General features: G+C 40.0%; 2 protein-coding genes and 4 non-coding genes across 7 annotated transcripts; 2 read left to right on the plus strand and 4 right to left on the minus strand.

Annotated features, from left to right (window-relative positions):
* Positions 1-1,530: 1,530 nt before the first annotated feature.
* LOC140557402 (properdin-like) lies at positions 1,531-7,498 on the plus strand. Its single transcript, XM_072681801.1, has 9 exons — positions 1,531-1,742; positions 1,984-2,125; positions 2,987-3,153; positions 3,985-4,155; positions 4,472-4,666; positions 4,986-5,159; positions 5,404-5,598; positions 6,417-6,528; positions 6,853-7,498. Exons 1-9 carry the CDS (start codon positions 1,685-1,687, stop codon positions 6,953-6,955), a joined length of 1,317 nt encoding a protein of 438 aa, XP_072537902.1. The 5' UTR covers positions 1,531-1,684; the 3' UTR covers positions 6,956-7,498.
* A 1,110-nt stretch (positions 7,499-8,608) lies between these two features.
* On the minus strand, positions 8,609-8,681 carry trnav-cac (transfer RNA valine (anticodon CAC)). The gene has a single exon. It is a non-coding gene; the product is annotated as a tRNA-Val (tRNA).
* Positions 8,682-10,106: 1,425 nt separating this feature from the next.
* Positions 10,107-10,179, minus strand: trnaf-gaa (transfer RNA phenylalanine (anticodon GAA)). Its single transcript has one exon. It is a non-coding gene; the product is annotated as a tRNA-Phe (tRNA).
* Positions 10,180-10,396: 217 nt separating this feature from the next.
* trnav-cac (transfer RNA valine (anticodon CAC)) lies at positions 10,397-10,469 on the plus strand. Its single transcript has one exon. It is a non-coding gene; the product is annotated as a tRNA-Val (tRNA).
* Positions 10,470-11,135: 666 nt separating this feature from the next.
* On the minus strand, positions 11,136-21,715 carry tbc1d25 (TBC1 domain family, member 25). Of its 2 annotated transcripts, none has more exons than XM_072681802.1 (7): positions 21,532-21,715; positions 19,181-19,290; positions 18,614-18,768; positions 16,181-16,374; positions 15,772-15,960; positions 15,250-15,525; positions 11,136-14,473 (listed from the first exon to the last, which is right to left on the minus strand). In XM_072681802.1, exons 1-7 carry the CDS (start codon positions 21,574-21,576, stop codon positions 12,782-12,784), a joined length of 2,661 nt encoding a protein of 886 aa, XP_072537903.1. In that variant the 5' UTR covers positions 21,577-21,715; the 3' UTR covers positions 11,136-12,781. The 2 variants fall into 2 exon arrangements, with proteins under 2 accessions (XP_072537903.1, XP_072537904.1); XM_072681803.1 differs by having other exon boundaries at positions 11,137-14,473; positions 16,250-16,374.
* Positions 21,716-22,148: 433 nt separating this feature from the next.
* On the minus strand, positions 22,149-22,220 carry trnah-gug (transfer RNA histidin (anticodon GUG)). The gene has a single exon. It is a non-coding gene; the product is annotated as a tRNA-His (tRNA).
* Between the last annotated feature and the right edge of the window lie 310 nt (positions 22,221-22,530).

Below are 22,530 nucleotides of genomic sequence, written 5' to 3' on the forward strand. Positions count from 1 at the left end.
GATAATATTTGATGATAGCGGCCACCCAAAAGGTGTTATGTCAATATAGTAGAATTTGCAGCTATGGTATATAAAATGCACTTCAAAAAAAGAAAAGTAATACAAAAACTTTTGGTTCCATAACAAAGAACCATGCTTGTGAATAAGCTGTAAGTGTGAATAGCCTTTAAATTGGTGAAGAACCTTTAAATAACATTGACTTATTTAAATCTTTGAAAGGTTCTTTATATTCATACTCCCTTATTTATTACAATATCATTTATTTCCACAATTGCAGTTCCAGTGCATTAACATCACCTTTTCCTGCAAGTCAGAGACGTTGGTGAAGTGCTGGTATGGTGGCACAGTGTTACAATAAGAAGTACCCCGTCAACAACAGATGGGAACACTGACGGATCCCAACTTTGCACTTCTCACAAGTACACTATTGAGTAGAATATTTGTATTCATATTTTACATCAGTATATTGGGAAGCATTTTGAGCATATCTGAATGGAATGTTGTGGTGGGGGTGGGGGGTTTGGCGCAAGAGATAACACCACCACCTACCATTGTGTTACAACAACACCATGTGGGAGACTGGGGTTCGATTCCCACTCTGGGTGACTATGCTGCACTACACCAATAAGAGTCCCTGGGCAAGACTCCTAACACTACATTGGCCCACCTCTGTAATACAAGTAACCTTGTAAGTCGCTCTGGATAAGAGCGTCTGCTAAATGCCATAAATGTAAATGTGTCCCATCCTAATATACATTGTGACTATGGCCTTGCAGTTCTTTGTGTCCAGTGAAGAATTCTAGGAAGTTTCAATGACCTACAAAACACTTTCAGTTCTCTCCTTAAATTGTCTCTTAAGGAGGCTCACTTCTCCATCCGTACAACATCCATTAACCTTTCCAGCTGACCCTTAACCGACCAGTCAAAACGTCTTGAGTGCACAGCTGACCCCAACTGTTTTACAACAACAGTGTCATAGTGGATGAACCCTGTAATCAACACTATAATGCACTTTCAACATTCTGCAGTCATGTTTGGACACCTGAAACCTGTAATAGTTAAACACACATAAATGCTGGCATCAACCAGAGGTCACTGGCCTTACGGGAATCTATGGGAAAAGGGGAACAAAAAATCATTTAGGTCAACCTTTTAAAGTAAAACCAGGAACCTCTGTGATGGCTTATTACATTCTTACACTCAAACAGAAGACCTTAGAGAACAGAAAGCAATGAAATATGTTTTGAATAAGAAAAACACATCAGTCGATTGTATATATTAAATTTGTTCATTTATAAATGAATTCCCTTCAGTTACAGATGATCAGATCTGATGTGAAAAGTCAGTGTAACAGTCAAACAGACAGGAAAGCGAAACTGTGAACCCCCCCCCCAGACAAACTGGTGGCCATTTGGCAATTTTGATGACTTAGTAAAAACATCCAAATAAGGAATACGGCAGTTAAGTATTGCTCAACTGGTTATTTTTTCTGGACGTTCTCATTGGTCTTTTCAGCCTTTAAAGGCAAAGGTCATGGACAAAAGAAAACAGACCAGGAGGCATCAGGACAAGTAGCGGGACTAGAGAAAAATAAAGGCAATTTATTTAATGCAATTGAGAATAAATCAGCAGCTAATCTGATGCTTTTCTTTTATTTGAAGACTTCAGAATTTTGCAGGCTACAATGAAGCTGATCATGATGTGTATGATGCTGCTCCTTGTGCTTCATGTTCAGCCAGCAGGTTGGTACTATTACTACTATTGCTATTACTCACTTCTGTGGTTTATTGCTCATATTCTTATAATAAAAAAAACATTATTAAGTAAACTTTGCAAAAAAATAATTAATGAAATTGTGTTTTTAAAAAATTAAGCAAACTGTGTAAGCCATGATGACAAGTCTTACAGTCAAATACTATAAGAACACTAATACTCATTCGGGGTACAGGGTTTTTTTTTTGTTCTGAGTAATGTGTTCTGCAGTCTCGCAGATGGTGCAGTGCTACAGTGAATTTTCTCTGACCAATGGAACCTGCAATGATGTTTTGGGGGAAGTGTCACTCGATGACTGCTGCATGAACTCTAAGTATGGCTATGTGGAAAGAGGGGTTTGCAAGTCTTGTAGGTACGTTTTATTCAATTAATTTCACTTGAACCCAACTTTATTGTCATTACAGGCTAATACAGGGTAAACATTGTAAGGCTAAGTCTCCGGTGCAGAATAGGTCGGACATACAATAGTGCAAGGTCAATAGACAAAACATGAGACAGGGTGCACAGACAATAAATCCAATAAATACAAAATTATACAATGGCTGCTTAAGGGCCAAACTAAGTTACTGTACTAACAGTAGAATAGAATGACTATGTAGAGCAGCGAAATGTTGTGCATGTAAATGAAGAGTAAAACAGGGAGTTCAGGAGTGTATGCTGAGGTAGAACAGTCTGGTGTTGTAAACTCAGATGTAAACAGAGTGTACAGTGCACTGCAGGACAGTACAGTACAGTGCAGGAATAAGTAGCAGCCAGAGGTCAGGTAGAAAGAACAGTACACAGCTTATGTCCAGAGACCAGTTTAGTTAATAAAAAGTGGAAAATGTTTTTTTCTTAGTCCTTTTTTATTATTCCCATGCAACCTCGTCAGTGATTTTTTCAGCAGGCAGGTTCTTGTGATTCACCCTATGCATTTTTTTGGACCATGACACTATTCAAAAGTCACTCATATATTATTTTGATCTCCCGCTTTGCGGCTGTAATACCTCACTACGTTGTAGCATATAATAAACCAAGTGAAGGCTAACCAGGCTAAGTAGTGTCTCCATAAGGTGGTCTTAGTTTTAACATGTTATTACAGCTGAGCCACCTCAAAATATACAACAACTCCATATCCCTCCCATACATAATACATACATTTATAAATTCAAAACAGTACATTGTGTCTAATAGCATTAACAATAACGCTTCTTAAAATAATGTTTCTTTACAGATATCCTGCATGGACTGAGTGGAGTGAGTGGAGCGAGTGCACTGTGACTTGTATGGTGGGAGTGAAGCAAAGACGAAGGGCTTGCTATGGAATGGGGAAGTGCCATGACTTCTCCCAGCAAGGGAGCATTCAGACTATGCCATGTGTGGACAGGGACTGCTGTCCAGGTATGGAAATGGAGAAGATATAATGTACCAATACAATAGATTATACAGTAGACTCTTTGTAACCTCTTGAACTGTAGGTGCCTGTATGTAGGGTTCAATTCCTCACTCTAATATAGTATAATAATAATAATTATATATATATATATATATATATATATATATATATATATATATATATATAGTATTCCCAGTATTTACTAAATAATTTATAGTTGTTGCTAAATGATATAAAGAAGTTACTAAATCATGTATAGCAGTTACTGAATAAAATATGATAGTTACTGAATAATCTGTAGTAGTTACTAAATAACATAGTGGTTTCTAAATGGTTATAGTGGTTAATATATCATAGTAGTTACTAAATAATCCATAGTAGTAACTGAATGATTTATAGTATCTACTAAATAATCATTAGTTGTAGTTACTCAGTAATTCATAGTAATTTATTACACTTTATTAACATTACTGAATAATTCATAGTGGTAGTAAATAATTTATAGCTGACTAACTTGTAGTAGTTACTAAATAATTTATAGCAGTCACGGAATAATATATAGTAGTTATTTTGTAACAGTTAATGGATATGTTATGGTGGGTACTAAATAAAGAATAACAGTCACTGAATTATCTGTAGTAGTTACTAATAATTTGTAGTAGTGATTGAATATTCATATTCAAATACCATAATTTGTTAGATATTATGCTATGAAATAAAAATAAGACAAACCTACTGGATTGTAACATTTGTGTATAATTACACCCCTTGTGGCAAAAAAACCCCCAAAACATGGCACTGTTAACTTCTGCTTTAATTGCTTTTTTTTTATTAAGAAAATGGAGGATGGTCTCAGTGGAGCCCGTGGCAACCATGTTCGGCTACTTGTGAAACTGGAATAAAAATAAGGAACCGGAAGTGCACTGAACCCCCTCCCAAATGTGGAGGCTCTTGCTTTGGCGACAGTGAAGAAATTACTGACTGTGATACAGGGATTGTCTGTCCAAGTACACAAACTTTTCTTTCTCATAAGTAACATATTTATTCAACATCACACTACCATACGCACCAACTTCATTCCTATCTGCAGTATCTATAGTGCATGGTCATTTCCCACAGACCATTCCATGACAACAGTTTCCATGCTTTTTCTTAGATGAACATAAATTGTTAACTCAAAACTAAGTTGAAGCTAATGGGTAGTTGCTTACTTCGTTAGGTACACAAAAACATATCAACATCATGTCACAAATGTGGCAAAATGAGGTTGAGTTCCTCTGTTGCTTTATTAGCATTTAACAAACTCTGTAATTTCATCCCCAGCTCATGGAGGGTGGTCTGCATGGGGCAGCTGGGGTACCTGTATGGAAACATGCCAAAAAGAGGGCTTCCAGCCCCCGATACAGACGCGCCATAGGACATGTACAAACCCTCCACCATCTACAGTGCCACGTGGCAATGACTGCCAAGGTTCCAGCACTGAAACCCAGAAATGCCATTTTTTACCCTTCTGTCCAGGTATTTGCAAAAACACTCAACACATCTACTATTCCAGCATCTGAAAGGTTTGTTTCACTCACGGTCACAGAGTGGGCCGTACTGAAGCCCTCTGTGACCTTTAACTAGGCATCATCATAGGATGCCACTTTTTCAACGACCTAAGTCTGCTGACACGTTCTGCCCTGCTAAAGCAGCCCCAGTCATCCGTAAGCGCTGTTATTAAGGCAGAAACGTAAAGTTAGCAAGTGGCAGCTCTTTCAGTAGAAGTGAGGGGGCCAAAACGTGGCCAAGTAAAATCAATTCTCAATAATGCTTTCTCATGTTTTTTTCCCCAAAGTAAATGGAAACTGGGGTGCCTGGTTAGCTACCTCAGAGTGCTCTGTGACCTGTGGAGTGGGGAAACAGATACATCATCGGAAATGTGACAGTCCCGCACCCAAACATGCCGGCAAGGGGTGTAGAGGAGATGATACCAAAATGACCCTCTGTTCTACTAATATAAACTGCCCAGGTGACACACACTCACATTTCCTGATGGTCTCGTTTGATAAATAGCGATACTGAGGCATGAATAACTATTAAGTCAACGCCTGGAATTCAGATTTGGTCTTTCTAACTTTAATGGTTGGCCACATAAGCTAACAGTGCAGCTGACAATGTGCTTTTAAAAGTAACTGGTTGTGCCAATAAACATCCTATTGTCTCTGAATGCAAATAATAGAAGATATAAAACTGCAATTTATCTCTGCTTTCAGTGGACGGTCACTGGAGCGAATGGGGTGAATGGAGTGAGTGTAAGCCACCAAGCAGTAGCAAAACTATAACATGTAGAAACAGACAAGGAAGTTGGAAGAGATTGCGAAGTTGTTTGGGCAGGAAATATGGTGGTCTGCCCTGTCCTGGAGAAATGGTGGATTTGGGCACCTGCTACCAAATTCAGGGCTGTGACTGTAAGTACCTTCATAAATGTAACTTCTACTATCACACACACTACAAACATGTGAGCACATTAGGAGCAGTTGACAGTTTTAATTTAGTTATAAATATATGGTCTATATTAACAACATGATATCTCACTGATGTTGCACTCATGTAGTGAGCATGACCTAGCTTATATATGATAAATAGAGCTGACAAGTGGACAATGAGTGAAGATTCAAGGAGGTGGTATTAATTATATGCCTGATCAGTGTATATATATATATCCCTTCTGCTTTATCCCTTCAGGGGAAATTTTGATACCTTTTCCCTTGTACTAAACACCACGATGTGAACCCATACCATGACGTTTGTGTACCGTTACACTCCTGGCGCTCACCACGTGCAGACATATACCAGCCCTGTCTCCACATTCCCAAATACGTATGTACCAGCCCTGTCTCCTCATTCCCATACCCCTACCAATAAACCAGCCCTGTCTCCCAATTCCCATACACCCTATATACCAGCCCTGTCTCCCAATTCCCATACACCCTATATACCAGCCCTGTCTTTTCATCCCCATACCCCAACCAATGAACCGTCCCTTCTCCAAACTCAACCCATTTACGACTGGGCCAACCTGAATCTCACTCACTCACAAGAAAACTGTAAAAGTTGACGTCCCTTGGATCAGTATTGTGGGAAACAAGTAGTGTTCAGTGCATTGTGTGTTCAGTATTGATATGTATTGAAACATTAGTATTTCTGACAACAATAATAGGTACAGATGTATGTGTATATTTTTTATGTGTGCAATCTTTGAATGTGACATTTTGTGATCATGCAGTACAAGGCCTTTGGTCAGAATGGAGTCCATGGGGTTTCTGTAAACCTGACTGTGGACAAAATGCATCACAGACAAGAGAGAAGACGTGCATACCTGATGTCTCAAAATACAGGTAAACAGGTAGCAGGTTACCAAATGACATGCTCTTCATTTAACTGATTACAGCTTTTTGGAGGCATGTCAGGTTTTTCTGGCAGTTCTTGTCTTGAAATATCAAAAGTACCAAACACCATTAACAAAAATCCCTTAAGAAATGAACAGAGAATGAATAAAGGTACGCCTATAATAATCCTTTCTAAACGTTTTAGCTGCCCTTCGCTTAAGTATAGCATGGTGGTCTACAGGTGACCTCAAAGTTTAACAGTATGTAGAACATTGTTAACATCGTTTTGCCATCAGCTAATGATTTTAAATGTTTGCTCTTTCTCTTCTACAGTGTAAAAAATCTCAAGATATTCTCAGGAAAGCCCAACATCAAATGTGACCTTTCAGAAGATACAGAACAGTCCAGACCATGTTCAAATCTTCCTCAGTGTTAGAGCTATTGTAGCTCATTTGATGATGAGATGATGAGAAAGGCTCAGCAGAAGCTTTACTGTCTGTGTTTCTTTGCCATTGGCTTGCAGCTGTGGTCTTTCTTCACGTCATGCCTGGTGTACGTTAGTAACTGTGCCGTCTCATCTATAGCTACAACACAAGAACCCTAAGAGACAAGTATTGGCAGATGTGGAGAGTAACTGCATGTATTTACTCAGCTAAGACTTTATGAACTTGTATTTTCAAACAGAAATACTCCAGTTTATGTATGAGGAAAGTAATCCACTTACATTTACATTACATTACCTTGTTCCTGTTATGTTGGTGGCAGCATCTGTACTGTTTTGTGACTGGTCATAACTCTGGTCATGACTTTGATGTTGTTTAGTGTTAGCAAGATATCGTCAATTGCTATATTGACAGATGATGGGTGTACTGAGGGTTATAGTGCCAAACATCTGAAATCTATGTTGATCTTTTGCATTTGTTACCATTGCAACCTCAAAATGCTTTTAAATAAAAAACTGATGTATACAAATAGTAAATAGTAAATGGTACTGCACAAAAAACACAATATTATAATCCTTTATTAGTCCCACAGTGGGGAAATTCTCAGTGTCACAGCAGAAAAGGGACAGCAAGAAACTCAGATGCAAAAACATGTGTGTGTGTAGTTTAGGTGTGTGTATGGAGGCTGGTTGTGGAGTCTGACGGCAGCAGGAAGGAAGGACCTGCGATATCGCTCCTTCACACACTTGGGGTGAAGCAGCCGGTCACTAAAGGAGCTGCCCAGTGCTGCCAGAGTCTCATGCATGGGGTGGTAGCTGTTCTCCAGCATGGATGCCAGCTTGGCTGTCATCCTCCTGTCTCCTGTCACCACCTGCACTGGGTCTTTAAAGCATCCCAGACAGAACCGGCCCTCTTTATGAGTTTTATCAGTCTCTTCTCGTCTGCCGTCGAGATGCTACTGCCCCAGCAGACCACCCCATAAAAGATAGCAGATGCCACCACTGAGTCAAAGAAAGTCCTCAGGAGTGCTCTCTGCACTCCAAAGGACCTCAGTCTCCTCAGTAGGTAGAGTCTGCTCTGGCCTTTCTTGTAGATGATCAATTTCATTTGATCTCCTAACTCACTGACATTCACTAGTCAAACAGTGCTCAGTACTGATACAGCTGCTTTTCCTTCATCAGCGTAGTCCTGATGTAATTGTTTTTGTAGGCTTTGTTCGTTATCTGAGTGGTAACACTCAGCAGAGACCTGAATGTGTCAATGCCTATCTGCTTTTTCTTTAAGTTCATTAGTGTCGTCAACATTCAGGGAGTTTGTCATTTGCCATGAACTTCTACAGTCGTGGGCAAACTAAGAGTCAGCTGCTTTTCTTCTTATATAGTCTTTTTTTTTGCATTGGAGCTGAAAGTATAATGCACTTAACAAGTAATAAAAGCACACCCCACACTAATTCACGTTTTTTGTTGCTAACTGCATGCATACATACAACTTACTTGCTTTGTGTGGCTCCTGACACCATGCTGTTATTTTCATATCTAGTTATAGTACGTCTATTCAAATGTGTTAAAAATACTAATAGAAATCTGAACATTCCACGTTTCATTTGGCCTATAATCTCTATTTCTGACACGTAAAACAGAAAAGGATGTTTCCGCCCGGTTTCGAACCGGGGACCTTTCGCGTGTGAGGCGAACGTGATAACCACTACACTACGGAAACCCGCTGGAGCCTCAAACTCACGGCTTCGCTCTCTATAGTGTGTCACACAATAGCAGCTCGACTTTCAATTGAAGTCAGTGTAAAAAGATTATTTCTACTGGTCCAACTATCATGACAAGCTTTGGCACAGTAACCAGAACAACTGCCAGCGATTTAGCGCGATTCTTAGCGGGACAGTGGCAATACACAAACACACCTCCTCGCCCCGCTGGCTGCATTTCCGGCAGCTCTCGTGTTGGGTTCTTGTGTAAGGCCAAACGTCTTTCTTAGACTTCCTTATGTTGACTGAGGGCTTGTTTACACATTTCAATTAAAATGCTAATAAAATGTGCTAGGATACAGTAACGAACTAGGGATGCCACATTTCACCTCTGAGCCAAGACCACCACGGGCCCGACTCCTGTGAGGGGTTTCCCGATTAGTCAGTGCTGGTGTTTTTAGTAAAGGGGTGATCAAGAAAGCAGTTAAGTCATACTTAAAGCTTAAAATGCTTTATTACCAATAAACACAGTGCAGTTAATTCAATCTTAAATGAAATCTGTTTGTGTGGAGTGTGCAACCATTAACTTTTAAAATATAAACTAAACTGAGAACTTAATGTACTAACTTTTGAGTGCATAACTATAGGGACTCTCAGAATAAAAAAACAACAGAGCACCTGTAAACAATTTGACACATTTTAATCTTGAATATATATATATATATATATGCAGTGTTGTTCTCTTGATGCATGCTGTCTGTATTGGTTCAATAATACATAAATAAATATATTATATATATTTATAAATATATTACATATATATATATATATAATTGTATTATATAAATATAAATATAAATAAAATTAATATACAAATAAATAAAGGACGATTCCGTATTTTACGGGACGGGTGGCAACCCTAAAACGAACTGCTAACTAGGTCCAGCTTCATCCCCTTCACGTGTAGTTTAGCACTTCCACGGTTAACTCTCGCTTTTCCTCGCTTGTTGTTGTTTTTAGCAGTTTTTAGCAGCACAAAGTGTCTTTTTCTGCCCACAGTACACGCGCCTGACGATGCTTACCAGATTCTGCCATTTTTATTTGCCAGACGGAGATTGGGGGGTGTAGCTAGCTAGTGATCGTGAGGTGGAGTAATGGGGTGGTGGAAGTGTCTCGTAAAGTGACTGACAGGAGATTAGTGTACATACAGACAAGGGTCTCCTCCAGAGAGCAGCTCCGTGAACAGGTTTCCTCCGGATGATACAAATGTGATACAAACATGTTGATATAATTACCAAAACAATATTTTACTTTTTTATTATTATTATTATTATTTTTTTACAATTCTAGGGGGTAGAGTACTACTCCATGAGCTCTTTACATTTTTAAACAAGATAAAACTGCAACAGAATGATTGAATGAACATTTCTGGCGTTGATACAAAATGCCGAAACCCGGGATCGAACCAGGGACCTTTAGATCTTCAGTCTAACGCTCTCCCAACTGAGCTATTTCGGCTGTGGGTTCAGTGTGCAGCATTTTGTCCACATCAAAACCGAGGACTGTGTTGTGATTGAACTTTTTAAACTTTTTTAAATGTTTATACTTGTGTTAATAGCAGTGTCTACATGTCACCGACAGAAATAGTTCTAAAATAAAAGCAATACGAAAACTACGGTGTGCAAATAGATCTAGGTCTACTTTCCTAAGCTGATCAGTGTGACAGTAAAAGCACGTTTCCGTAGTGTAGTGGTTATCACGTTCGCCTCACACGCGAAAGGTCCCCGGTTCGAAACCGGGCGGAAACATTCCGCTTTTTCCTTACTGTTGCAATAGCACGCAAGATGAGGAAAACAAGTGACTTTTTTTTCCCCAAGGACCAGCGAGTGTTGTAGGGAGTGAAGGAATATACAGGCAAGTTTTCAGTGTTAGAATAATAAAACAAACAAAAGAAAATAAAGTTCCCTTAGACGGGCATTTTTTCTTGTTATAGACAGGTGGACCTTGGGCATGGGAAAGACTGAGAGCCCCTGGTCATAATCACAGTAAGGATGTTAAAAATGGACAAAAGCACAAAAAACAGGTTCAATATGCAACCTTTGTGCATTTGTATAGATAAAATGGTCACACAGTGTCAGAAACCAAATAACCAAGGCGTGGTTTGAGGAAAGCATGAGATCGTTGAGGTATGCAGTTTGCCCAATGCCAGTTGTCTTTATGCCAACATTTAACATTTTTGGACAAAGTATTTCCTTAAATGCTAAATCTGAAGCATCTTCTTGTCTCTCCATGACTGTTACTGAATCAGTAAAACAATGAGCTTGCTTTGTGACATCCATAAATACACACATAAGTAAATACATAAATTAATATGAATGTTTACCAGTTTTTGATTTAAATATCATTTTGTGAGCTTAACAAAATGTTAAGATAATGAGGCAGTAATTATGTTTCAACCGACAACCTGTATTTACCACCAACACAGACATTTATTACATAAAAGTTTATTTTGTTCCAGATTGTACTGTATTTTTTTCCATTTGCTTAGTTCATTGTTTTTCTTTTTTAACCTTACACTGGATCACATTACCATAGGAACAGTGTGAGAAAACACATCAGTCTGAAGTGAACTTCCTGTATAAATATGGGTATTGCTAGCATTCAGTCCAGCAAATCTCTCAATGGGAATAATTTAATGTTCAAGTAGGGAATTGCACATAACAAAGAACAAAAAAACAAAACAAAACAAAAAAAAAAAAACACATAATGAAATTAACAATCATACATTGTGTATGAGGCCCAAACTGGTGGCATTTTCAAGGAAAATTCCTTTGGTCCATGTGCAGGACGTAGAAAGGAAATAAAAGTACACTTGGTGTTAAGACATGAAGAGCTCCAATTCAATATGAAATAATGATATATTAGGATGTGACCATTCTGTGATAATTACAGTGAACAAAAGGCAATTACTGAATGTGTAGCAAGAATGATTATGCCCCCCCTCCTGCCCAGTCAGAATCTACTTGATTACAGAGATGGTCCTATAATTGAATTCATAAATCAATATAAAGTAACATTTATATAATTTATGAATCAGAGGAGGCCCTACAGTATTACCTTACGCTTTGGTGACAAAAATTTATTTTAAGGTCAGTCACTAAAAACAATGGTGCAAAGAAATGAGGCACTTCTGCACATAATCTAGAGTGGCCAAAACTGGTCAAGAGCCTTTTGATAATACTATCTGCACTGTGCATTCAGGACGTGAGTACCACCATTCCCAATAGTGACAGTTGCCAGCGTTTCTGCTGCGTAACCATTGACACAATACTTACAACGTGGTCAGTAGCTCGGTTGACAATTTCTGAATGCTTGACCATAATTTCGGGACAATAATTCCAGCTTCAAATGTAATAATTCCAACAAATTCCAAGTATTGTAAAGTTATTTAAAGCTGAGATACACTGAATATAGCCTATGGTGCTCAAAATACAGAATTCATGGTAAAACCGAATTATGAGTGACAAGCTAACTTTAAAAAAACAAACAAACAAAAAAACACCACCCACTGGAGTCTCGAATAAACATCAAATGATGCTAAAGTGAGGATTCAATGGACTGAGACAACAGCCTGCTGACATTCCCAATAACCACCATGAAGCAGCTCATTTTCGTTGCTTTGTTGGAATACGTCCAGCATTATTTCTGCTGTTAAAAGTTCCCACAGCTGTTCATGTTGCACCGTTTTCTGAGATTTATTTACATGATTTAATGTGACAAAAACTGGCCCTTCCCTCTAAAGGGACAAAAGATAAAGTGCAAGATAAAGTAAATTCCATACAGTACAATGAATAGCACGCATAAGTGTAGAAAAAAATCCTAAAGGCCATAAGGTACAAAGAAGAAAGAAAGAAAAACCAATACCAAAACAAATACTGTCTTACACCAAGAGAAGGGTTGGGGCAAGAAGCGCTTGCTTAACTTTGGTTTGCCACATAAACAAACTTTAAAGCATATGAAGAGCACTAAGGGAAGCCACAAGTTGGCTTCCTTTTTTGTTTTTACCACCAGTATCTGTTCATGCGGAGGTGACGGCCGCTGGAGATGCAGTTGAGATGAATCATGAGGACGAGGGAGAGACGGCGGTAGTGCTTGTGGGGGATGGGATTGTGGTGGCCAAATTATAGGTAGAGTTTGGGGAGCTGGCCACTGCTGGCTGCAGGTTAGAAAAGGTGGGCCCGTTGGGTGTGTGAGGTGAGGCTGCAGCTGTGGTTGGAGAGTCCAAGCTGACCTCGTCCCCCTCCTCAGAGTCCCAAACCTCGCTCTGCAGGTAGTCGGCAAACAGGGCCTTGGCACGCTGAAGGATACGGCCAAGGTTGTGCCGGCGGACCAAGCGGTCAAAATGCATGGCCAACTCGTTGTAATCCAAGCTGTTTTTAATGATGTGGTCACGATGCTCCAGCAAGATGGAGAGGCACAGGAACAGCATGAAGGGATTTCCCTTTCCGAACTCTTGAGGAGGGGGAAGGGAACAGGGTTTAACACCACCAGCCTCTGGTTTTCCTGTATTTGGTGAGTTTATGCCAGTACCTGGAGGTTTGCAAGGTGATGGAAGGTTGCTGGAGAACGGTTTAGGCAGAGATGGGGATTTGCCAAAGGGCAAAACAGGGGAGGAGAGCAGGGATCGATTGTAGCCAAGTGATGGAGAGGAAACTCCGGACTTGCCGCTCGGGGTTGACGGGGAGTGTGCCCCGGTGCCATTAGATACAGCTGTTGTGGACGTCAATCTCCCCAATACTTTATCGGGAGAAGATTTTGACGCTGGGACATCTGGAGATGCGGTCCTCCAACTGCACAATGAAGGAGACGTAGCTGAAGACTGAGAGGAGCCATTTTTCCAGTTGGCTAGACATGGAGGAAGAGGGGATGCCATTTGGCCATTGGGAGAACTTCTCTCCTCTGGCTCAGGAGATGAAAGTTTGTCAGTACTGCTTATCAAAGGCTGCCTCTCTCCTGGATCATCCTCACTGTCCTCCGTAGACTGACGGACTGTGAGAGACAATGTTGAATGTGTGGACTGAAACTCCACAGGTGATAATGTAGGATCAGATGGTTCATTTTCGTTCATCTCGAAACTGTCCTCATTCCTGGCACTGTAGTACTTGAACTCTCCAAAACTGGACTGCTTCTCAAAAGCATGTGCAACTGCTGGGGCATCATTCTTGCCCACAGTAGGGACACTGTACTCTTCTTCACCATCCATCCTAGACCCTTTTTCCGGTTTCCTCTCCACCTCTAAACTGAGAGCGTGTCCACCGTCCGCCTCTTCTCTAGATGGCCTCAGCATGAGACGCCTCCGTTGCCTCTCTGTCTGCTCTTTCTCCAGTTCATCGTTCTCAGAACTCTGGCGCCCACTGTCCAGACTCTGAGGCTGGTCCGCTTCAAGCGGTGGCCCAAGAAGTTCAACTTCCGTCTCAGGAGGGTCCGGAGGCAGAGAGCTCCAGGTCACTTCCAGCATCCTCAAGGCATCGTCAAAGGCAAACTCCCGCTTAAGCTCAAGAAGGAGCCAACGGTAACAAAAGAACAGGTCATCTGCACCTTTGGACACCAGATAGGTGTAAAACTCAGGGTCTGAATACTGCAAAAGCAACTTGAGGTGCTGGAACTTTATGGACATGAGCTGGCCATCAGGGCGGAAGTTGCCTTCAAGACGCTTCATGATGCCACAGAAGCAGATGAAAGCGTGTGCTTCGTTGTCCATGACAGCAAGGATCGGAGAGGCAATATCACTCATGCCTTGACAATAAGACACCTATGGGCATTAAACAAAAAAGGTGTTAAAATAGTTTTTGAGATAAAAAAAATAATAATTGCAATTACTGTTTAAAATGTAGCCTGTGCTTCAAATGCAGCCTTCAGAAAAGATGAGGTGTTGAACTGGGACACATTGATGTACCCACTGATACTGCATTTAGTAATTTCATAAAACAACAGAGATTCAAGAGGGTAGCATGGAGAAATATGAAGGAGGGAAATACACATGAATTACGGTGTCAGGATTTTAAGTTAACTACCTAGGTGTCGATACAGATAGTCTAAGACTAGTCTACTATAGGAATGATGTTTGAGAAAACCACAGGTGCTACTGTTAATGTGGAAATCATGTAATTGCATGTGTAGAACAACGTAAGACACTTCATAGATATATCATATTTCCATATTAATAAAATGGTTTATTTATTAAAAAAAACAAAAAAACAAACAAAAAAAAAACACTCAACTGAACACAACTACCTTCCGTGTGAAAGACTGAGGTTCACTTTCCCAAGTGGACAAGAGCACAAGAGCACCAGCATCATTCTATACCTTTGGCAAGACTTCTAACTTTATCTGCCAAACCATCTGCCAAATTCCCTAAATGTAAATGACTACATATCAAGCATGAAGTGAGGTGACTGGGAACATGCCACTGCCGCGATGAGCATTTGTTAAAATATATTTTGTTTTTATTTGTATTTAAATTAATGGCTTTCTCTCTTTAAGAATTTAAATCATGGCAATGCTCAGATAGTGGCCAGTGTGGCATACCTGTGGATGTGTGATAGCAAAGGTTGTTAGGAGATCTGTCAGGGCAGTCAGATGGGGGCTGTCCTCTGAACCAGCATAATAAGGATGAGCTCTGTCTGTTCGGAGTACATCTTTTAGAACGTTGCCTCTAATGAACTCCAAATCTTCTGCACTGGCCCTGGCTGTCCATTCACGTTTCAGCTGGTCATACTCCCTTGTCTTCCTCTTCATGTAGTCCATCCTTTCCTGGCCTGTCAGACCATCTGGGTATACATTTAAAAGGTACCGCCAAACTACCTGTCATGGAAAAAGAGCAAGATTTAAAAGATTGATACAATGAAATTGCTAAAGATAATATGATGTGGCAAAAACAATATCAATAATTTTAAAGAATTTTAAATTCATGCACAATATCTTTAAGCACTAAATATATTACAATATCACAATATCAAAATGTATCATTATACAATAAAATACTGTAAAATGCTAAAAAAAAGATTATTTATCTGAGATTTTCATCCGTTTATGCAGTAGCAGTTTCACCTTGCGCAGGGATGGCTCAACTCCGCCATGGTAGATGCGTAGTCGTAGTTCCTCTGGCCGTGTAAGCTGACCCTGGCTGTTCAGGTAGCTGTGGAACTCTGCATCACTGAGAGGAGGCTTAAATGGTTTAACTTCCTCCCCATAAGACCAGCTGAAGGCCTGCTGTACCCTAGATAGAGTCTTACCCATCTGCAAGTGAAGGGGAAACGGGCTGAATGGTAAACAATGTATCCAGTTAGTAGCTTATACATATAACTTAGGCCTTGCCTTAATGTTTTATCAATCATGCTGTTTTCCAAAGTGACAGTTTCATCCTTTGACACCATAAACTATGCCTGGCAATTGAAATAGCCAAATAAACTTGCTGTGGAAATTAGTTGTGGTATGATTGCATTAGGAAATGAGGAACCTGACTGAACGCAGCAGAGACTGGCTGGTAAAACAGCTGGCTGACAGGGTGAAGAACGTCATCAGTAACCTGGGACAGCAGTGACTGGGTGAAGGGAAGAGCAGTGGACGCCAGCGACCTCTTTTCCCCTTGTAGTTGATCAGAGCCGATCACATCCTTTGGACTGATAATGTCCCAGTCCTCTAGCACTGGACCTAGGAGATAAGTCACATAAACAATGCAGGAACCAAGGGAAAATGATATAGTGCAGTGAGAATCTACATAAGCTCATATTATACCATCGCAGTACTCAGACTCAGACAGTAAGCAATACGTGTCATCAGTGACAGACGGGCCATTATTCAGTTTGGCAATGTTGGTTCAACCCATTCCGCACAGGTTTCAAAATAATTAGCATCATTGAATGATGATAAAATCTATTTAAATCATAATCTGATCCAATCATCACATTATTATTAGGCATGTTTAGTTGGCCAAATCTTGGGGCAGTTATTCTAGAGTAATTTTGTTCATTTACAATGAATTAAAATAAGTCATATTATTTTGTAAATATTTTTAAATATTATTAATAAATTATTGGTCTCTAAAAATGCACTTTGGTGTGTATTCTACAAGTCATTAATATTTTAAAGTGAAAGTTATTTACTGATATGATAAGCAATTCTAGTCCAGTAATAAGTATATAGGCAGAATGTGTGTTGACTTAGATAAATATCCTACAGTGAAAAAAAAAAATTACAGACATAAGTAACAACCAAATGGTTCAAATGTTAAGCATTTTTTCTATCAATTTATTATTATTATTTATGAATCATGTAAGGCTTTTATCAATCAGTTCAGCTACTAATAATACCCAGACTCACAATTTATGCTCTTCTCATTCTTGTGTTTTGCTGGAATAATCAGAAAGCTTTGCAACCAGATGGAGCCTGGTAAGATCCACAGCTTCCCATTAGCCAAAACATTTCGGTCAGCTGTCACTGTTCTTAGTACAACCCAGCCTGATGATGTCATTACTGAAACTCAGGTGATTTTAGCTGATATAGAGAGTGATGAGTGTAGTGATGCGGGCCTTCATACATCACGTCTCTTTTTCTGTGTCAGATTCGATATTGGCCCAGAAAAAAGAAGAAGAGGAGGGAAGGGAAAAAAAAAAAGCAAAAGAAAAAAAAAAAAGCAGATTCCCTGGCAATACGTCATGGATCCCTGGGGGTCTCCCGACACCCAACGCAACTATGATGTTCATCCATGAAGTCACATTTCCACAGTCAGCTCAGTCACCTAAAATTTTTATTTAACAGAAGACTTTTGGAGCACTCCTACACAAAGAGATCTTGGATATGCAAGTAACATTTCATTACATCAATAACGGTGATGTAATCACCTCATCTTCATGGACTAGTTTGATATTTTCTAATCAACAGTATACATCAGTGACTAGCTAGCTATATGAGAGAGTGCTCATGCGCTCATGTGAGAAGAGATGGAGAACTGTATTTATTTATTTATTTATTTATTCATTCATTCATTCCTTCTTAATTACTTATTTAAAGACACATTATTTTCATCTCAGCTCCACACTTCTCTCCACATATCCATTTTGTGAACCAAATATTTGATGCTGCAGGCCAGTTGCAAGCTTTCTGGTTCGACTGCACATTTCCGTTCATTGGGCCATATTTATTCATTTAGAGCGAGAACACTGACCTAGGACTGTTTTTCATTAGTGCTTGTAGTGGCTGTAGTTCAGTGCCATTTAGAAGAGCATAAGCGGATTCCAGATCAGCATTTGTACTATAAGGTGTTTGATAAATGTGGGCCACTGTGTACATACTTTAAAAAGTGCCTTTAGACTAGCAGGGAGTCGACTGCTGAGGATCTGAATGGACATGGCTGAACAAAACTTAGTTTATCTGGGCATCTGGCTTAACCACCCAGTTTAACTTACAGCCAAGCCACCAGGAAATCTTGTAGTACACCCAAGAAGTAGTGTGGGCCTGCCTATCATGATATTTTGTTTTGGGACACATTACACTAGAAGCACACAGTACTATACAGTGCTATGCTTGCAATACATTCACAATCACTAAACACTGAAATTTATTTTTAAATGAAACATGCTGTTTGTCAATGTTCTTTGATGTTCTTGTCCCTGTGATATGCTTGCCTATGGTATGCTCTGAAAAAGCTTATTGTTATGATGTAGTGTACTGTCATGCTGTTTATGATGGAGTTAGTAATCATTACATCACCCTATTGTCTGGTCTGTAGTCATGGGGTAAAATTAGACTTAGATAGGCTTTTCAGAGAGTTTATCCAAACATCTGCTTAATGTTTACTTGCTTACCCGTTTTCCCTAAAACTAAAGTCAACTAAGCACTAAGGTCTGATACCCTTTCCTTGGCCAATGTGAGTACATACAGTTTTACTCACTGTCTTCTGAAGGCTTGATGTCCATCTTGAGCTGTAGGTAAGGCTTAGCTGCACTAACAAATGCTGCATCTAAATCCCAGTCCGACAGGAGGGAAAGGTAGACCTCCACACCCCCGCGATCACGGGACAGGTAACTGATACCAAAATTCCGCCTTCTGTGAAACAGAAATAAAGTTGTCAAACTGAAACAACAGCATAAACAAAGACAAGTAAACACCTTAAAACTGTAAAGCTACATAGTTAAACATTTGACTTGAGTCATGTCAGTAAAATAAACACACATTTGGACACATACGTCCTTATAGTTAAATTCTCAATCTAGGCCTCAAAGTTTACTCGGTTGATAAGTTCACTATAATTAGCCCAAGCTAATGGTTAACTAAAATAGTAGGTTTAATAGTCCTTACTTAACCCCTGTTCTTTGGAAAACAATAACAGCTACACTGTCAACCGAGGACAACATTTACTACCTTATCCTAGCAGTGACTAAATATACAGGAACACATTGATCAGGCTGATTGTCCTGAAGTAGGCTGATTGTCCACACTTCTACCTGCACACACTCACCCATTGAGCTCAAATGCTCGTATAAGGATGTGCTGCAACACCTCCAGGGATGTTATTTGTGGATCAACTGCAAAGGAGCGAAACTCCACTGGCAGCACTCCCTCACATTTCTATGCAAAGACAAGAGGATAGAGACGGTATCCATCTGTTGATTGTGCTTAGAGTGGAGAGCAAGATAGCAAATTCCTTCAGATTACCTTCTGATCATCTTACTAAATTCTTCATCATCACATTCGATTTTTAAGGTTACAGTGTATAAGCAAGGCCCTTAACCCTCTCTGCTCCCCAGGTGCCGCAGCGATGGCTGCCCACCGCCCCAGGCATGTGTGCTCACTGTTCACTGTGTGCGTTTGCTCACTTGCGTCTATGTGTGTGTGTGTGTTCACTGCACGGATGGGTTAAAGGCGGAGGCCAAATTCCATCTGTGTCAAACACTAATGATAAATATGGATGTCTATGTCTTAACATGGCCAGAGTTTATGTATTAAAATGTATTAAATGATTCCATGTTTAATCTCCATGTTTGCAGTTTTCAACTTTTGGTCAAATTAAATCTGAGAGATGTTCTTTATATTGTATCAAAAAGTCAGGATGAATGTACCAATAGAAAAGCTTTGTTTTTCCATTTCCACTGGAAATTAAGAACCTTTTTCCTTCACCTGTATCTTACCCCAAATTTACTCACTTCATCAAGATGTCACGCAAATAGCTCATATCTCCAAAAGAGCAACTTTACAGGTGAAGGAGAAACGTTGGTCCATTCATCCTGACTTTCTGACACAACATAAAAAAAACATCAGATTTATTTTTGGTCAAAAAGTGGAAAACAGGACACCAGAGATTAAACACAGGTTTGCTTCTTTAGTAGGAATTTGGGGTGATCAAGACTCACTTGTTCACTTGTTATTTACACTGACCTCATAGCTTCAGCGCAAACAACAACAACAACAACAACAACAAACTAAAGACACCAAACATAATCAAGCACATTTGGGGTAAAATCATGTTGATTAGATTTTGATATGTTTTAAACCATTGGAGCATTTCTACTGATCCATTCCACACAAAACTTTGAAACAATAATAAAAAAAAGACGGTAATGTATTAAAGATTATTTTGACAAGGGATTTCTGACCGTTTTCTTATTTCATTAGTTATATACTGCCAAACCAATGTTAAAGGATGGAAACTGCATATCACTGCTGTCCAATCAAAACCATGTATCTCCATTTTTGTGTGTTTTTCGTTCTCTCCATTGGTTTGAACCCTGTAGCTACTTCTGTACCCCTGTTCACATAACTCTGGATGAATAGACCCAGTGAAAAAGCTCTAAATTACCTGGAATAAACTCTTATTTTACACGGACTTCCATTTAAAGGTAATTATTTTAATAATTACAGTTATTAATTCAATTATTAATTACTTCAGCAGGCGCTAATGATAGACCTTCTACAGTATTGATCCCCTCAATTTAATAAATCGTTAGCCAAGTTTAACTAAAAAGCACCTTCTCTAAACCGAGGGAATAATTTATTAAACTGAGGGAATGATTTATTAAACTGAGGGAACGATTTCCCCTTAAATATGATTCTACTCTCTACCTTCATACCCGAGGGGCTCCGTGACTGAAACAGCTCACAGACATTTATTTCTTACTTCTGTCCATTTCTCTCCCTCTTCCACATATTTTAACAGAACAATTAGCTAAAGTTATGCTGCTTAGTTGACGATCACGCTCAAAAAATAGCCACTGGCTTTGTTTTTCTCTCCATTTGAACGAGCTTGCAGCGCACACGACACACAGACCAGCACTGCGAGAGACACACTGACCGCGGGCGAGCAGCTGTTGGTGAATAACAAACGGACCAGGTCATGTAAAATGACTTTTTTCCTTTTATATGACCTGACATCTGATGAGTTTGTAGAAGTGAAGGGCGAGGTTAAAAACACTAGGCAAGACGATCTACGACTGTCAACCTTTAGCAAGCATCTAAACATCCAACACGAGCGAGACGGAATTACACTGGCTTTGTTTTCGTACGTTACCAGAGCCCGACTGCAGTTAATCCGCAGTAGCTCGCTCGCTATCTAAACGGTAACGAGTGTGTACAGTAATCAGTATTCGCGGACAGGTGGAGATGATGGAGTGGATGGGACTGCCGAACTGCTCCACTTCTCAGCCTAGGCTCTAGCTACAGTGGATAGCTAGCTCCAGCGCTTAGCCGTTAGCCGCCGCCGCCGCTCTGTTATTGTTCGCTCTCTGCGCTCCGTGTCTCGGCTCCAGGTCCCCCACTACTACTGCCGCCGCTGCCGCCGCCGCCGCCGCTGCCGCCGCTCCCCCAGTTTCTCACCTTGACTTTGACACGAACTACCCCCCTCTCCTCCTCGACCGACATGGTGGGTAGTCCACTTTGAAAACCTCGCTCAGGAATCCTTTACCTTCATCCACAAAATAAAGCTGAAACGTGGCCAAACGGCAATATTGTCCGTACAAGCTCCCCCTCTTCTCTGCAGCTTTGGCAGGAAAAAAAAAACCCGTCAAAGAACGAAGCCAAGCGGCAGATTTCAAAATAAAAGCAGGTGTAGGAAAACAACGTGTCGAATATCTTATAATTTAACGTTAAATAATATAAAAAATAAAACATAAAATGTGCGTTACCTAATTTAAAATAACAAAAAAAAAAAAAAAAAAAAAATATCAAACCCTTTATTCAGGAACTCAAACAGGCACCGCGTCTCTGCTGGTATTGCTCTTTACTTGCCGAAATGAAAGCGCCTGGCTTTGCGTCAGCAGGCGACAGAGCAGGACATGACATCATATGCCCATTACGTCATGTCATATTTGCAGTCGCAAACTGTGATTAAAATCATATTTTGAGTTGAGTTTTTCACTTCAGTGTTTTAAGAAATGATGCCACCGTGGTAAGACAGCGCAGTTATGTATAAAAACGAAGCTCGCTCCACAGTCTGCCGTGACCCGGATTCGAACCGGGGTTGCTGCGGCCACAACGCAGAGTACTAACCACTATACGATCACGGCGAGCTACTGGAGAGCTGGGAGAGCAGCGTCTGTGAGTGGAACTAGAGCGGTTATACAGGAAAGCCCGCTCTCAGTGAGGGGGATATGATGTTAGGGTTGTGTACGGAGCCCCTCTTTACTGATAAAGGATATTTCGAGATTCAAACAGTGAATTCCCTCTTGATCTCTAAATGTAATAAATTAAAAGGGAATAAAGGGGACCTATTTAATAAACTGAGGGAATTGATATTAAATCATTTGATGAAAGAGAGCTAACTAAACTGATGGGAAGATTTATGTCTCCAAACATTATTTTGCATGGTGATCTAGG

Source organism: Salminus brasiliensis, chromosome 6, assembly GCF_030463535.1.
Source record: "Salminus brasiliensis chromosome 6, fSalBra1.hap2, whole genome shotgun sequence".
NCBI lineage: Eukaryota > Metazoa > Chordata > Actinopteri > Characiformes > Bryconidae > Salminus > Salminus brasiliensis.